At 42.8% G+C, this 16,637-nt stretch overlaps 3 protein-coding genes across 4 annotated transcripts; 2 read left to right on the forward strand and 1 right to left on the reverse strand.

The window, feature by feature from the left end:
* Positions 1-388: 388 nt before the first annotated feature.
* LOC123406254 (phenylalanine--tRNA ligase alpha subunit, cytoplasmic-like) lies at positions 389-5,101 on the reverse strand. Its single transcript, XM_045099740.1, has 18 exons — positions 4,829-5,101; positions 4,596-4,721; positions 4,389-4,487; positions 4,021-4,077; positions 3,703-3,758; positions 3,519-3,611; positions 3,030-3,120; positions 2,899-2,936; positions 2,777-2,815; positions 2,453-2,529; positions 2,297-2,381; positions 2,132-2,231; positions 1,878-1,974; positions 1,685-1,756; positions 1,290-1,356; positions 1,088-1,213; positions 892-946; positions 389-826 (listed from the first exon to the last, which is right to left on the reverse strand). Exons 1-18 carry the CDS (start codon positions 5,000-5,002, stop codon positions 728-730), a joined length of 1,551 nt encoding a protein of 516 aa, XP_044955675.1. The 5' UTR covers positions 5,003-5,101; the 3' UTR covers positions 389-727.
* Positions 5,102-5,200: 99 nt separating this feature from the next.
* Positions 5,201-9,739, forward strand: LOC123406255 (methionine aminopeptidase 1D, chloroplastic/mitochondrial). Of its 2 annotated transcripts, XM_045099741.1 has the most exons (10): positions 5,201-5,392; positions 5,500-5,569; positions 6,403-6,631; positions 6,929-7,090; positions 7,168-7,209; positions 7,574-7,645; positions 8,166-8,245; positions 8,721-8,818; positions 8,914-8,961; positions 9,233-9,739. In XM_045099741.1, the coding sequence occupies exons 1-10, from the start codon at positions 5,284-5,286 to the stop codon at positions 9,376-9,378; spliced, it is 1,056 nt and encodes a 351-aa protein (XP_044955676.1). In that variant the 5' UTR covers positions 5,201-5,283; the 3' UTR covers positions 9,379-9,739. The 2 variants fall into 2 exon arrangements, with proteins under 2 accessions (XP_044955676.1, XP_044955677.1); XM_045099742.1 differs by lacking the exon at positions 9,233-9,739 and having other exon boundaries at positions 8,705-8,818.
* A 1,346-nt stretch (positions 9,740-11,085) lies between these two features.
* LOC123406256 lies at positions 11,086-15,375 on the forward strand. The gene is made up of 7 exons (XM_045099743.1): positions 11,086-11,563; positions 11,655-11,752; positions 11,867-12,008; positions 12,949-13,044; positions 13,203-13,322; positions 13,471-13,733; positions 14,887-15,375. Exons 1-7 carry the CDS (start codon positions 11,404-11,406, stop codon positions 14,995-14,997), a joined length of 990 nt encoding a protein of 329 aa, XP_044955678.1. The 5' UTR covers positions 11,086-11,403; the 3' UTR covers positions 14,998-15,375.
* The last annotated feature ends 1,262 nt before the right edge of the window (positions 15,376-16,637 follow it).

A 16,637-nucleotide genomic window follows, 5' to 3' on the forward strand; every position in this document is an offset into this window, starting at 1 on the left:
CGCTAAAGGCAGTGATAGAGATGATGCTGGACGAAATGAACCAAGGCTTGCCGAAGCCAGGCATAGGGAGGGCCGCTAAAGGCAGTGATAGAGATCATGCTGGACGAAATGAACCAAGGCTTGCCGAAGCCAGGCATAGGGAGGGCCGCTAATAACGGTGCTAGAGATAACAGTAACGGCGAGCGGCAAGGCAAACGACCGGAGAGGAATAGGTCGAGTCTACAAGGGAAACATGGCAACTTGGACTTCTGAATATCAGTCTGCTGGCTGTGATTGATGGCCACTCGGGTGCAAGCGGCACTACGCATGGGCAAATATATAGCCTATGCTTGCATCATCCCGCGCGTTATGCGGGCTATGCATCTCTAACTTTGGTAGCTGTTGCTGGTGTTGTATCATGGACCGGTCAACAGTTAAATTGGACTAGCTAACTTGCTGGCTGTTGTCGGCTGTATGTGTATTTGCATGTACAAGAGGTGAAAGGTTAGTTATACTCTCTACTGGACTAGGATGTGCCAAATAGTTTTGCAGATGCTTCTTATGGCATGTGTACAATGGTGCCATCCAGAGCCCTATATACCACTTGCACCCTGAATGGCCACCGAGGAAAACTCCTGTTATCGTCGTTGTTTGTTTGTCCACTAGGCCAGAAGTCGAATGCCACAGTGAACCCTTGTAAATTTTTGGCCACCGTTCGTAGGAAACATCCTTCGCATCGAGCGGCTGATCAACTCAAACATGACATGTCACCTCCAGCTGAACTTCTGTCCACTTTACTACAGCCCAGGCGGCACATCGGTCTGTTCTTGATGACCTTGAAGTTGACCTGGAAAGATCAGAACTAATATCAGCACAGGTCCTGATACAAGGAAAGAGTTAATAGCGATTTACCTTTGGCCCAAAGAGCTTCCGAATGTTGTTAATGCCATTGAGAATCATCGTTGGCCTGCATTCAGCAGCAAAATGTTGTCAGCGCACATTAGTTCAAAACAAGGATTGTGAAGTTTTTTTATCTTTCGGGAAAAAAGGACTCAATTTAACATAATACATGAAGGAATCACTCATATGGAAACTATGACAGTTTTACCTTTCAAGTGAAAGGCCCCATGCAATAACATTAACACCCTCTGGCAGTCCCATGGGAAGTAACACTTCAGGCCTGAACATGCCTGAGTTGCCTATTTCCATCCATTTCTTGAGACCTTCGTGGTAGCTGAAAAAATAAACATAATGATGATTCATGGGATCACAATAATCTTGAAAACAATAGCAGTTGAAGTTGTACTGACCCGAAAATTTCCATGCTTGGTTCAGTGTATGGGTTGTAGGCAGGTTTAAAACGCAGCTTTGACATGCCTAAGAGCCAGAAAAGGAGAGGTGGCAATATTAAATCTCTATCTACTGGAGACAGCAGATACATGATAGGTAAGAATATCAGCACACAATAACAACATGCCTAAATGGATCACGGTAAGATATCATCTGGCAGTAGGCAACATATAAACAATACAATCTAAACAGAGATTTTGCAAGATAAGGAGCCTAATGCACATTATGCAGATCGGTATGGAGCACCAATATTCTTGGAATAACCGAATAACAGATGGCAGTACATGTTTTACAAATTTAACAGCAAGTTCCATAATTAAATATTATAACAAAGTTGATGGCTTTGGCTTAGCACCTAGTCTGGAGAAGAAATCCTCCAATACGCCTATCAGATCACCAAGCGTCAAACCATAATCACAAATAAGACCTGAAATCAGAAGCATTGTAAGTAGCCTCCTTGGCAGAAGGTAACACGTGTGGCATCTACAATACAGACCAGATATCAATCAATTAAACATCCCATAGGCAAGAAACAAGAGAATGGTTACCTTCTATCTGGTGGAATTCTGCAAGATGAGTTCGGTCCACAGCTTCATTCCGGAAAACGCGATCAATAGAATAGTATCTCTTAGGAGCAAATGAATTCTGAACAACCCTTGGTATCAAAGAAAACAAATCTCATTAATCATTCAAAAGAACAGAGAAATAAAACTAGTATCGCCTCCACTAATTTAGTCAAACTAAGACGATATAAGTTATGGAGCTACAAAGAGATAAAATAAGCAACACTTAATTGCTATACCTCCTGTGCTAGCTTGTATAGCATCCTTGTGGAAACTGCAGTTGTGTGAGTACGAAGCAGGTTTTTCTCTGCTTCATCTCGCTTCCAATCATAACCATATCTGCAGACAGCAACCTTAAATTAAGAACTCTCTGGGTAAACTGCAGCAAAGACACCAGAACATACCCTTTGGAGCCATAACCACCAGACTGATGGACTTGCTTTACTTTCTCAAGATAGTCATCGGGTAATTGTGGTGTTGTAGCAGGGGCTGCAAAAAAACTCGGTTGATTAAGTATGTTTATATCCAACTCGGCTGAACAGAAGTAGCATAACCTTTACCTTTGAGGAAAAAGGTATCGTGTGAATCACGAGCAGGATGCTGTTGTGGCTGGAACAGTGCATCGAAATTCCAGAAGCTAGCAAAAGAAAGGCATTCATACAATGTTATAAATATATCAATATTAATCTAGGAAACAGTGATATGCTATACACTACATTGTCTCGTCATATACTTATATGGTGTTGTCACGGAACTATCAATCCTAAATCCTAAAAAAACTTCCAAGTTTGTACAGAAGATTATTCTACCAGTACAGGAAATTGACTACAAACAGGTATGAGAAAAGAAAAGAAAACAATGTCTTGTCTTATTTTCTATTTTACCTGCTCTCTACAAACATGTTTGTTGGCATCTCACTGAACCTGTTACATCAATAAAATGAATTAATCCATTTTCCGAATATTGTCTTAAATTGCGTATATCATGAACCAATTTTTGTATTTACCCCATCTCGACAAAAATGTTTTGGATTGCCTCAAGGACCTGAAGAAAACCCACCAAATAACAGTTGTGAGTTATCTGGTTTATCAGATGAAGCTCTATGAAAAAATGGAACACAGTAAAGATTTGAAGTACCTCTAACAACGGTTGACTATATCCTATCGCAATAGGTTGTCCTTGAGCTCCATAGTTATAATCTTTAAATTCCAGATCCTTCCAGTCGCCACTGTAGGAAAGAAAAAGCATTTAAAAGGAAAAGTTATAACAAGTCAGTTATTATTATCCATTAATAGGTACACATATAATAGATCTTAAAATTCGATTTTAAGATTTTTAACATGACAATAAGTTTAATGTAGCCTTTGACAGATAGGATAAGTACAGCTGGGCAATTTAGAAGACAAAAGGCAATGATGAGTCTTCTGTGTAGTCTTCAATTGTTCATGGTAAATTATACTCCCTCCGTCTCATGATATAAGATGTTACTAGCTACAACCAATGTACTCATATATTGGTTGTAATAACATCTTATATTATGGGACAGAGGGAGTAGTTTATAGCCAACAAGCAGAGGTTTCCTGCTCAATTTTGAAAATTAGCTTGAGATAAGTGACATCAAATTACCTCTTCAGATGATCTCGTGTCACATCGGTAGCCAATGTTTTTCTCTTTACAACAAATTCAGGCCCCTTCTTCAGTGAATACCAAATAGATTTTCTGAACAACAGTGAAGTAGGTGTAGAAATTAGGATAATCGACCGGCATTTATTGAAACTTTAAAAGAGATATCTTGCAAACAGATACTTACTCTTTTGTTATAAGCTTTCTTCTCTTCAAACCCTCCATTACTTTATCATCAAAAACCTACATGAAAGACCTTTTTTCTTAAGAAGGGGTAAAGAACTATTTGGTACTCCCTCAGTCTCAAAATTCTTGTCTTAGGTTTGTCTAGACATGGATGTATCTAAATACTAAAACGTGACTAGATACATACATATGTAGACAAATTTAAGACAAGAATTTTGGGACAGAGGGAGTACTTACTAGCTATTGTACCTAACAAATAATTGTGCCATGCCATCACACAAAATATGAGAGGAACAACGAGCAATAAAGCAACACCAACCTCCCCATTCTCCAGACGTTTAAGCTGCTCTTGCAACTCATCCTTGGTATCCTTAACCTGAATAAAACAAAAAGAAATCATGCAATGCCATGCCTAGAGATAAAAAGATCGAGACAGACAAAAGCACCGAGAGACCTTCAGTGAACACAGGTGTAACTATTGCACAATGGAAGAGTTGAACTATGATGATGAGGCAACGTTTTCTACGTACATTCTACGTCTACAACCCAGACATTGGCAAATTGAGAACATAGTGCCCGAAAAGAACAGTAGATACGGCAAGCGAGTTTCCAACAGAGATACAGACTAAACTGAGCTGTATATACAACAATGAAGAGAAGAAAGTGAAACGAGCTCAGCTCTAATACCCTTCTCGTTACGAGGTCCTCGTTTTCCTTGTCGAATCCAATCCACTGCTTCTTGGCAGCAGCCTTCAATCCAACATCGAACACGTCCCCCAATATCTCCTACAATGCAGCACCCTAAGCATCAGACATCAGAGATCTCCGGAGCCGAAACTATTGACTCCAATCGAGCACCTCCTGAAGGCCACATAGGTCAGAGAGGGAAATCACCTGGAGCGCGGCCTTGGAGGCGGCGCCCTTCGGAGGCATGGCCGCGACGAACTGCACCTCGGGGGAGCCCCTGGCGACGTAGCCCTTGGCCTCGTCGGTGAGCACCAGCGCCTCCTTGGTCATGTCCTGCGGGCAGGAAAGCGAGCACGGCTCGTTAGGTCTCGGGGGAACTAACTCGGGGCAGGGGCTACGCGAAGCTGAGGGGACTGGAGAGAGGGACGAGGGTGCCGTACCGTGCTCCCGACGATCCGGAAGGCGCAGAGCCTCTTGATCACGTCTTCGACGTCCCTGTGCGGGACGCCGAGGGAGGATGCGAAGGAGCGCGAGTCGGGGATCTCGGCGTTGGCGTCGAGGTGGGCGAGGAGCTCGTCCTCCACGTCCTCCGACGACGGCTGCTCCGCTGCCATCCTCGGCGCGGGTCGGCTCGGCGGCGGCGGCGGCGGCGATGGGGTTCCGGGAGGAGGGAGATGGGGGTTTGGTTGGGTTTTGGTCTTGTGTCTCTCGCCTGGTTCGGCCGACGCCTCCGGTGCGGTCCGGTTTTATTGGCGGGGTCCGACTTGGCACGCACGGAAAGCCCACGACGGCTAGTCTCGACTCTCGACTCTCCACCACAGCTCTCGATTTCCTTTCCCCTGCTCCCCTGCCTCTCCCCCATATCCCGCTCGCGCGCGCGTGCGGCGCAGTGGCCATGGCCATGGCGAGCCCGCCGTCGCCGCGCCTGCTCTGCGCCCTCCTGGGCGACCGCCTCGGCGCGCTCTCCGCCAGGCCGCTCCTCCGCGCCGCCGCCCCAGGCAGAGGTATGCGCCCCTCCCCCGTTCGCGCTTCGGCTCAAACGCTTGCCCCGTCGTCAGCTCCTGCCGGGGGAAACATTCGCTGAGAGGACGGCTCGGGTCTCCTCTTGCAGGGCACAGGCGGGTGACGTGCCAGGCCACGAGAACGCTCTCCAGCCTGGTGGACGCCCTCTTCAACAGGAGGTGAGCTCCCCGGTCGCCATTCCCTCTTCAACAGCGGTAGATTAGCTGCGAGCCTGTCTTTCTGTGCAGATAGAGTGGTCATTTGCAACTGGTATGCGTAATATACCTTTATATAGTGATACAACTTGACCCATCAATGAATACAATACATGATGGCCTGACTTTGGCTATCTTGGGCGAACACATGTATTTCCCATCTTTTATTTATACCAATGCTCTAAATTGAAGCAGTAGCTGAAATGCCAGTTTATTGGTTGCCTTTATTATCCAGTACATGGCTACGCGAACACACAACTTGGTGCATTGACCACATACGCAGATATGTTTATTGCTTGTTGATTTCAGGGGCTCCCTTTTCCCCAATGCTCTCATTAAGGTAGGGGGTCAACAGTAGTAGGATATTCTTGTTCTGGTGATATGATCTGAGTGAAGAGTTTCTTTCTGGAATCACTTTTTTGTTGATTTCATTTCAAGGAGATAGAATGCTAAGAAGTGAGATATGCTTGTATCAGAGTTAGATAATATTTTTTTTTACTATTAGATAAACGGGTATGAAGTTCCCTGAGTTATTGATCTTATGAAATATGGATTGTGCCTGTCTGTACTGTATACTCTGTGCTTCTCAAATATTTGTATGGTCAAAATCAAGGCATACTTTATTACTTTATATGCTGTACCTGTTACATATATTACTTATAGTGTATAGAGAATACTATTGAATTCTGCCTGTGCCTTTAAATGGCATCTATTGTTTGTAGATCTCTGATACATTTACTGTTGTATGGAGCATACATGTAGATTCACATTTATGTTTCTTTTTTGGACTTCCACAGAAGTCGGGATGACTCACTGGAAAATAACCCTAGACGCCTACGACCTGGGAAAGTGTCTCCTCGTCTAACCGTTCCCAGTCATATACAGCAGCCTCCTTATGTCAATTCCCGTCAAAGACCTCAGATGAACGGTGGACCTGAAATACATGATGAAAAAGGGATCGAATGCATGAGAGCTTCTGGAAAGCTTGCCGCACAAGTTTTGAAGTTTGCTGGGACACTTGTAAATGTAATGTTGTTATTGGCATCGCTACCTGATTATTCTTTTTAGTTGTGGAACTTTACATTCACAACGGAAACCTCATTCCATTCATCCAATACTTTGTTAAGAGAAAAGAGCACACCAAGCAAATGGATCCTCTGGTAAAGGTTCAGGTGCAGGACACAACTGATACACATTTTAAACACCTTTTAAGTAGTGTGTGAAGTAGAAGTCCCTTCTCATAAAGTACTTCATTTCTGAAAATTATCCCACTAGGGTGGTCTAAGACTCAAGTGTCAAAAATTGATCGGTTCTTATTTACAGCCAGGCATAACAACTGATGAGATAGATAAAGCGGTGCACCAAATGATAATCGATAATGGTGCATACCCGTCACCTCTTGGTTATTGTGGATTCCCGAAGAGTGTTTGTACTTCAGTGAATGAATGCATCTGTCACGGGATACCAGATTCTCGTCCACTTGAGGTAAGCTATCCAGCATCTGGAGATAATGACTTTAAATACATACCAATCAATTTACAGTTAATCTTTTTTTTTGGCAGGATGGCGATATCATCAACATCGATGTTACTGTCTATCTCAATGTAAGCCAAAGATAATCTATACATCTGCTGAAGTGACTATTGTTTGGTAGTTGTGCTTCCCTCACAGACAAAGTACAAGTAAAGAAAGAAACTGAAGTGGTTATTTGTGGTAGATATCCGTTTGATGATTTTCTAGAGGTTATTTTGTTCTAGTTGTTTCTTGCTTGTTGTGAACAAACATCCGACATTCCTTTTTCTATATGAGAACCTACGTCGGGCGCAGATTCAGTTGATATATAATTTAATTCCATCTGTTTATATGTACATGGAGTATTGTGGAATTTTTTTCTATAAATGCTGAAGCTATAGTTGGTATCTAGACTGACTCATTCCCTTTTCGTTGTCTATGCATATTTGATTCCAGGGTTACCATGGTGATACATCTGCTACATTTCTCTGTGGTGATGTTGATGATGAAGCTAAGAAGTTAGTTCAGGTTATCTCAGTTCTCTCATAAGAATATCTGGTCTAATACTCTGTTGCTAAATATGCACTAGTCTATGAAGGCATGAACTCCAGCTGTTGCTGGCATTAGCGATGTGCCTTTACTCTCTTCCATGTTTTTCTTGTTTTTTGCCTCTTGTACTTCCACAGGTGGTTGTATATAGCGATGTATCTTTAAGCAGTTGTATATAGAGATATAATCCGTTTGCATTTTAGAGATATAATTGTACCAAGTCACTTTATTTTCAGTCAGATGGCAATAAGATCACATAACTTTTTGTTATACTCCCTCCGCTCCTAAATATAAGTCTTTTTAGAGATTCCACTATGGACTACATACGGATGTATAGACATACTTTAGAGTATAGATTCACTCATTTTGCTCCGTATGTAGTCTATAGTGGAATCTCTAAAAAGATTTATATTTAAGAACAGAGGGACTATAAGCTAAAGATTCTTTGCTATGTATTATTTCGTTCAAAGTTTTACAGAATGTTCTTTTTCTCAACCAGGTAACAAAAGAATCTCTTGACAAGGCTATATCAATCTGTGCTCCTGGGGTGGAGATCAACCGCATTGGTAGAACCATACAGTAAGTAAATGAGAGGCTTGTGTACCTGTATTTTTCTCATTACTCTTTTGCAATATGTTGATTCTGTAACCAGGGGATTCTATATCTCAAATGAATTTCGGAAACATTTTGCGGCAAAAGTTAGAAATTAGTGCTGTTTGGTTCTTTGCATGTAGCACATAACTTGGTAGTGCCCATTTTCCTGGACTTCGATTACAGAGGACATAAGAATGGTTGCTTGTTTCTGATAAGCGATAATTCATTGTAGAAAATCATACACGTTCCTAGCACAATATATGATAACAAGAATGCCAGTACTCAATACAGTGACACACTGACAGAGGTAAACTGAATGCTGGTAGAGTTTATTGGACATAATTAAATCAAACTTTTATTCCTTCTGTAGACTTCTAGTTATTATATATTGTGCTTACTGGATATCATCACCATTTCTTCAAACTGAGCACTACCTTACTGAAGATTTCAAACTTTGAAGGGATTATGCAGACAAATTCAAGTATGGTGTAGTTCAACAATTTGTGGGTCATGGGGTAGGGAAAGTGTTCCATTGCGAGCCTGCAGTGCTTCATTTCCGTGAGTTCAACATGAGAAACCGTCGGATTTGCTCTACTTCAGTGTGGATATGGAATATATGTGCTGCCGTGGACTGACTTCTCTTGAATTTACAGGCAATAGTGAAAAAGGCCGCATGATTTTGAACCAAACATTTACCATAGGTACATTTTTCACTGTCGCTACAATCTGTGCATATAGCGTGTCCTTATTTCAATAATCAGCTAGGGATTAAAGAATCTGCATGCTTGTTTACATTGAGATAGATAACATTGGCACACATTAGCTTTGATTACTTCATAAATCGGAACTGTGTACCTTGTAAGGCATAGCTTCAGTCAAGTGTACTTATATATAACTTATAAGGATCACTAGCCTTCATAAGAAGTATATGAACACTAACAGATTCGCCTGCCTGTTCGTGTGTCAATCCAGAGCCGATGCTAACCATAGGGAGCACAAACTCGAGCATATGGTCCGATGACTGGACGGCGGTGACGGAGGATGGGAGCCTGTCAGCGCAGTTTGAGCACACGCTACTGATCACTGAAGACGGTGTGGAAATACTGACACAGTGTTAAGCCCGGCCGGAGAACAGAGATGTCAGTGAGTGAAAGGCTGGATGGCTGGGACAGAACCTGCAATTTTTCTGGGACGACACATCGCCCAATCAAACTCCAAGTGCAAAACTACACTTTTTTATTTATCTCGATTCGTCAGTAGGTTGCTGATGCATAGATTATACACAAAGTTTTGCGTTGTTGTTGGGATTATAGGGTGAGCGAGCAGGGCAGATCAGCTCCCTTGGTTGTTGCGGGTAGGCCTGAATTCTGATTGACTGCCTGGATTCTGATTGAGTTGGTGGTTCTGGGGTTGATGAAAGCCACGTTTTGCCGCATTTGTTGGCAGAAAGGAAAAAAAATGAAGGTCTGCTTTGCTTTATTGATACTTCTCCTCGATTGATTATCAGCCTGATGCTGCTTCATCAATCAAAAGTTTTCTTCTGTCGCTCTCTAAAACGAGAAGGAAATAATAGGAGGATGTTCTGTAATTGTAATAATATCTTATACTCCCTCCGTTCCTAAATATAAGTCTTTTAAGCGATTTCACTAGGGGACTACATTTGAAGCAAAATGAGTGAATCTACCCTCTAAAGTATGTCTATATACATCCGTATGTAATCCTCTAGTAGAATCTTAAAAAAACTTATATTATGGAACAGAGGGAGTATTATATCATGAGTCGTAGGGAGTATGTATTTCCACGAAGGTTCAGACATTAGGGTCTATTTTGATCTATTCTAATTCGCAGGATCCAGAAAACACAGAAATAGAAAGAAACATAGGGTTATAATACATATTCATTCGAATCTTTCGCGGCCTGTTTAGGGTGTCGGTTACGAGTTACTCGGACGACGGAGCCTACAGCTTGCCTGATGCGTTGTCTTGGGGTTGACGTGTGTTCCTGGTTAAATGAATCGGGTCCTAGGGTCACTTCTATATACTTTTTTTTTTGCAAAGAGTCTTTGAGAAAAAATTCTACGGGATTGAGGTCCTGTTTGGTTTCAAACAAGTCATCAATTTATAAGTTAAAAAATGCAAAAAGTGACTTATTTTGCCGAACAGACCCAACTTATAAGTCATATGTTGCTCCATCCCAACTTAAAATTTATAAATCACCCACTTTTACATGAAAAGATGACTTATAAGTCAGATGACAACCAAACAGGCGTGACTTATAAGTCACTAATTTTAAGTCACCTGACTTATTGGAACCAGGCCTGAACCCTTATGAATCAAGCAACTGATACCGGAAATTCCTATGAAGACCATTCGTTTGAATCATAATCAAAGTAAGTAGCAGCAGACAACACACGTTCATGGCTTCATGCACAAATAATTGCTCTATTCGTTCAGTAATTAGAATTAGAGTTGCTTGCAATTAGAGCAAACCATTCTGGCACTTTTTCCCTAAAATAAGATTCTGGCAAAATTTCGGCGTGTCATGTCCTCCTAAATCCTAATAGCTGGAGGATTATCTTTAAAAAAATAGCTAGAAGAATTACGATTCCCAATGGCAATCCTCCACGTAGAAAGGTTATATCGACCCGCTGTAATCCCACCGACCACCACAGAATCTGCCACAAACCGCTCACACTTTTTTACCCTAGCCTACACGTTGTCGGCAATTCTGCCACTGTCATCTGGGCCCAAAGGCGATGTCATGTGCCGGGACCCACGCGCCAGAGAGGATGAAAGATTTCCACTGAAAATCCCACCACCACACCTTCACGGCTCATCCCCCAAATCCCTCCCCAACTTCCATTTGCGGAAACGGGAAGGCACGAGCGAAAGCGGAGAGAGAGACTCGCGCGGTCCTGCCCTGCGCTGCCCGCCCGGGATTCCAGAAGCTTCTAGGGAGCACTGTAGCAGCCGAGCGCCGGGGGCGGGTCTGTAGCGGGGCGTGCTCCTGCGGCCGCGGGCGAGATCGAGGAGCCGAGGAGCTCGCGAATCGGGGGCGGCGGAGGCGGAGGCGGAGGCGGAGCGCAATGCCGCGCCGGCGGCGGTAGGGATGGCGTCGGCGGAGACGGCGGAGACGGCGGCGACATGGCGAGGGGCATAGCGCGGGCGGCGTCGTTCGGCGGCCGCGCGACGGCGGCGGGGTGGTTCTCGTACCGGCGCATCACCGTGGCCGTCTGCCTCGCCAACCTCGTCGCCGCGCTGCTCGTGCTCCGCTCCCTCACCTCCTTCGCCCCCGCGCCCAAACGTGAGGCGCCCGCTCTCGCGGCCCCTCGTCGTGCCCACGACTCTGGTGCTACGTATCTGCGATCTGACTCGGTTCAACTTTTTTTTGTTAGGTGTTGAGGTGGTGCAGTACACGGAGGAGCAGATTAGGAGGGTGGAGGAGTCGATCCGGATTCGCCGCGAGGCCGAGCCCGTCGAGCTCGTCCAGGCGGTACCGCTCTCAAAGCCTATTGCAGAATCCGATGGTTTTGCATAGTCGATTGAGTACTGGTTGTTATTATTGCTTTGCGATCTTAATCCCCGAGGATTTTTTTGGGTGCCAAAGGTGAAGAAGCTGAGGAAGGTTTTCGCACGGGAGGAGAAGAGGCGGAAGGAGCTGCCTCTGGAGCTGAAGCTGAGGGTATCGTATGAGCTTGTGGGCCGGCTGAATGACCTAGGGGATAACGGCAGTGCCATCCAGCAACGAGGTATTTTGCATATCTGGTTCCGAATTAGCGACACAGTGGTGCAGTACTGTTTTGTATACTATGAACTGAGCTACTGGCTTTCCTCCAGGAATTTGAATCTGACTATGATATTCCATAATAGCTTACCCCAACTTGTTTGGGACTAAAGGCTTTGTTGTTGTTGTTGTTGTTATGATATTGCATAATACTTGTGCATAACTTGGACTTGTACGCTTATCTTGTCTGGTTATTGGTCAATAACAACAAGTGTTGCCTATTTTTATCAACACGCCATTTGACGCCTTCAGCAGAGGGCTGAATAGTTTGTCTAGAGGATATTCTTTGACTTATTTCAACTAGTTTGCCAGAATCTGTTGCATTGCTGTTGTTGATTTTTCACTGTTGTAGTTTTAGACAGGGTAGAGTGGTGGGATTTGAATACTACAAGTAGCGACATTCTATCTGTGGTCAAGGAATGAAACCCTCCTGACTGAAACAACTGAACATATGACAACTACATGAGATGATTCTCTCTTTTCAGCTGACTTGTCATATATTTTACTTTTATGTGTGTGACTGGCCAATTGGTGTATCAACCTAGCAGTGATTCCAGCTGTGATAGTTTGATGAGCAAGTGCTGCATATTGATCGACCTGTTTGGCAGAAAAAAGGGTACATGAGTATGGTGAAAAAAGGGTATATTTTAGTTGTGTGTGTCCGTGTCTCCTTGATGGTATCAGTTGTCTGGAGTTGCCATTATTTTGTTCCATTTATGTTCTGTGCGATGTTATAAGTTAGCACTAAAAGTGAATTCATGTTTTTACTGTTTGTTATTTGCTTTTGTTGCATATAAGATCTAGATTTATTTTACATCTGTTAGATATAGAGTTCATGGATTATTTGTTGTCTTGATTAGTGATAAATTGAAGCGCTCATGTTTCTATTCCCAAACGTATTACAGAAGCTTTGGAATCATGGCGTGTTGAGACGCTAAAAGATGCAAAAAGTGCATCCACTCGGAATTCATCAAATTTGGGCCTCTCCAGTGAGGAAGCACGTATGTGAGCTTTACTGTTAAAAAATATATATACTCACTTCTATGTGTTCAAATTCCTTCATAATAATTTGGTACATATTGGGTGCTTCTAAAGGTTTTCCTTTTCTTTTGTTTCACAATTCTCAACTGTAATGGTTTGGTTTCACCCTTATCTACAGGATTGTTAAAGCGAGGCCTGGAGTTCAACTGGCATGCACTATTGGAGGATATTGGTCTGTGGATTTCACCAGAAGTCCCACACACCGAGCATGATGACAAACCTGCGAATGAACCAGAAGGTTGCTTCTCTACCATTGCCTATGTTAATTATGTTTCATGAAACTCCGTTTATCTGTGGTGCCAAAATCCGACCCATTGTGTTAGAATTATAGTTACAGAATATCTTTGGAATTTCTTGAAGATTGAGTCTCAAATAATTTGTTGCAGAAGAAGAAATAATAGCTGGTCCACCTTTGCGTCCTCAATGCAACACTGAGCTACATGCCGATTATGGTGGCGCTGCTGTGAAATGGGGCTTAACGCACCACAAAGAATCTGCTGCTGATTGTTGTCAAGCATGTCTAGACCAGGCTAGGAATGCCAAGCCAGGTGAATTGAAGTGCAATATATGGGTATATTGCCCATCAGAGTTTGGCTGCTATTCACCAGATAAATATGAGCATAAACATCAGGAGTGTTGGTTGAAACAGGTACGCCTGCCTTTTTGCGAGGCTGTGTCTACCTTTTTTCGAGTCTGTGTCTAACCATTGAATCCATTGCCCTATATGTTTGCATTTTAAGCCATGTCTTGTTCGGAGTGGTTTTAGAATTATCTGATTCTTCCTGCTTCATGGACCTGCATCTGATATTTTAATGAATGTTGTATATGTGAAATGATACAGTTTGCTGTTTAGTCAGGAGTACTTCATAGAATTAGGGGAGAAAATGGTGTTTATGAATGGTCGTCAGTCATTTTAATAGCGGAAACAAAATATAGGTCATGCGTGTACATGTGTCCTTACTGTGCGGGAATGGGGAGAGAAACCAATGTTTATGAATGATCGTTAGTGATTTGAATAACAAAAACAAAACATGGATCATGCTTATACACAGGTTACTATTCTACATGTTATGCAACAATCCTGCCCTTAATAGTTTAAACAGCAACATTAGTTATCTGCTATAATTCTTGAAATTGTAATCAATTGTGCTTCTGCGTCTGACTGAAGCCTGTACACTTTCAAGTGCATTTTATTTTATTTTTAGCCAAGCTCCCTTTGTTGTGTTGTGTTGTGTTCAACTTTTGAACTAGTCTCAGTAATGATTTAGGATGATGCATTGGATAAGTTTGTGATACATTCTTAATAGGCTAAATATAAAGAATATGAACCTATATACAGCAAAACATGTAATGCCGTAAATGGTGCTGGTGTATGGTTGCACCTTTTCCGTTTTACATGTTGCTGATAATGATTGCTTTTTGTTTACCCACTGTCATTGTACAAACTGTCGAAACTTCAGTTCTGGTAACAGCCATTTGTCCTCTCATGTTCTACTGGTTGTAATTTCCTGCTGTTGTCTTGCACAAGCCTGGTTTGTGACCATATGATTGTTTGGGGTATGGTTCGTCTTGCTGCTCTTGCTACATTGCCGGGCATATACTTTTGTGATATGCACTACCGTTTCTTTTTTTTTGGTGTTATCAATGTTTACATACTTACGAGGCTTTGTTCTATAGTCAAATCATTCATTTAAATTTAAAACTGATGTACTCCACATTGTTAACTTCTATTTTCTGTTAAGATGACATGAATTGTTGATTGTTCTTCTTCACACTGCCTAATTATCTTGTGATGCTTGCAGGCTGACCAGCCTAAACTGAACTTCAAAGACAAGTATTCGGAGTCCTACAGAGATTCTCATCCGAGGGCCCCCGTTGTTGTGCCCTGGATGTCAGGTGTCACCAGCGCATGAGCAGCTCGTTCAGAGACTGGGAGATTTGCACTGACAAACCTTCATATACCAATTCTTTCATTTGCCACACACCGTTTTGTTTTCCTTGGTGTATATGATGTAAAACTTAGATTAGACGATTTGATGATAGCAAAAGGCTCCTTTGAGCAGGCTTGTTGAGGTGCAGGGGCCAAGGGACGTGGTGTGGATGAACTAAATCCAATGATGATTCAGCTCACGGCCACCTCCCACTTTTCCACTCTAGTTGGTTTTCTGTGTTATCAGCGTGTTAATCACGGAGCTCCTGTGCTGTTTTCATGTAAAATGCATTGCCAGGCACATATGAACATGGGCTTGCGAGTTCACACACGAAAGCTATAAAGAGAAATCTTGGATGCAGTGTTATGGTTAACATGTGAACCTATAAAACTTCAGTGCATGTTATTCTCCCATGACACGCCGATGGTACAAACATTGAAAAGGACCTCTGCTTTCGCATCAGAAGCATGGAAGAAATTATCCCCTCAACACACATTGACAATATAGAAATGGAAAGGATCTCTACCTTCATCCATGGCTCATTTGGTTTGGAGGAGGGCTCATTCGTTTTGGAGGAAATTAAAACGGAGGAATTAGAAGTGGTATAGGAATGTTATAGGATGGCACTTGCCATTCTTAGCAATTGCACAGCCTCGTTCCTACATAAAAGATGAGGTTTGAGTGGATGTGTTTTCCTCCAAAAACATAGGAAATGAATAGTATTGCTAAAAAGGTCCTATACTCGTTTCCTACAAACCGAATGCATCTACACGGATTTTTCCTTTGAAACCCCCTCCCATGTTTCCAAATCAAAGAGGCCATAGTGAGTGAGTTTTCTCCTTCCCTCTCGAACTTGATCACCTTTTTTGAGAGAATAGAAGGACACTCTGGGAAGCAGTGTTTCTCAGCCAGAGATGAAAAGTTGTCAATGTTTGCCACAAAAAAAAAATCAACTTTTTAGTATGTTTCAGGAGTAGAATAGGACTTCTTGGCACTTTGGCCTTATCGCTTCAATGTCATTTTCTTGGCAAAAATGAACACTCCATGTTCAACTTCCATGCAAAAATTCCCGAGACGGGAGGGAGAGGGACGAGAGGGGAGGGAGAGAGAGAGAGGGAGAGAGAGGGAGAGAGGGAGGGAGGGAGGGAGAGGGAGGGAGGGAGGGAGAGAGAGAGAGAGGGAGAGGGAGAGAGAGAGAGAGAGAGAATGTTGATTCCAATTTCAAGTTGAGCACCAGAGCTGTGGAATAAGCATATGTATCGATAGATCTCCTCCCCTGGTCGAGAGGTGAGACTTTCCTCTCGAAAGGTCGAAACTCAATAGGGATGATATGTTAGTATGCTCGTTCACAAGGTGGAGGCCGCGAGGGGGGTGTCCTCTTTAAAAGACACCAATTTGTTTTCCAAAATAAAGTGATTTTGTAGTCTTTTTCAGAAGTACCTTCCCTAATAACTCGAGGGTCCTTCGCTCGAAATGAGCAAATTCTTTCCACTTCGAAATTAATAAATTTCCAAGGTTAGAAAAATCAATCACGTGACTTTACTTGAGTGTATGTCTAAGTGAAATAACTTTGTACCTAAACTCTATACCTCTCCAACACCAACAACATCAACCCTGGCTGC

The sequence above is a fragment of the Hordeum vulgare genome, chromosome 6H, assembly GCF_904849725.1.
Source record: "Hordeum vulgare subsp. vulgare chromosome 6H, MorexV3_pseudomolecules_assembly, whole genome shotgun sequence".
Classification (NCBI taxonomy): Eukaryota; Viridiplantae; Streptophyta; class Magnoliopsida; order Poales; family Poaceae; genus Hordeum; species Hordeum vulgare.

Bases quoted from the DNA above. Each gene is read 5' to 3' on its own strand.
- LOC123406256 (XM_045099743.1), top strand. From the start codon at position 11,404: ATGGCGAGGGGCATAGCGCGGGCGGCGTCGTTCGGCGGCCGCGCGACG. The intron at 11,564-11,654 runs GTGAGGCGCCCG...TTTTTTTGTTAG, and splicing joins CTTCGCCCCCGCGCCCAAAC to GTGTTGAGGTGGTGCAGTAC. The intron at 11,753-11,866 runs GTACCGCTCTCA...TGGGTGCCAAAG, and splicing joins CCGTCGAGCTCGTCCAGGCG to GTGAAGAAGCTGAGGAAGGT.
- LOC123406254 (XM_045099740.1), bottom strand. From the start codon at position 5,002: ATGGCAGCGGAGCAGCCGTCGTCGGAGGACGTGGAGGACGAGCTCCTC. The intron at 4,488-4,595 runs GTGATTTCCCTC...GCTGCATTGTAG, and splicing joins CCTCCAAGGCCGCGCTCCAG to GAGATATTGGGGGACGTGTT. The intron at 827-891 runs GTAAATCGCTAT...TGATCTTTCCAG, and splicing joins GGAAGCTCTTTGGGCCAAAG to GTCAACTTCAAGGTCATCAA.
- LOC123406255 (XM_045099741.1), top strand. From the start codon at position 5,284: ATGGCCATGGCGAGCCCGCCGTCGCCGCGCCTGCTCTGCGCCCTCCTG. The intron at 7,091-7,167 runs GTAAGCTATCCA...TTTTTTTGGCAG, and splicing joins CAGATTCTCGTCCACTTGAG to GATGGCGATATCATCAACAT. The intron at 8,819-8,913 runs GTGAGTTCAACA...TTGAATTTACAG, and splicing joins GCCTGCAGTGCTTCATTTCC to GCAATAGTGAAAAAGGCCGC.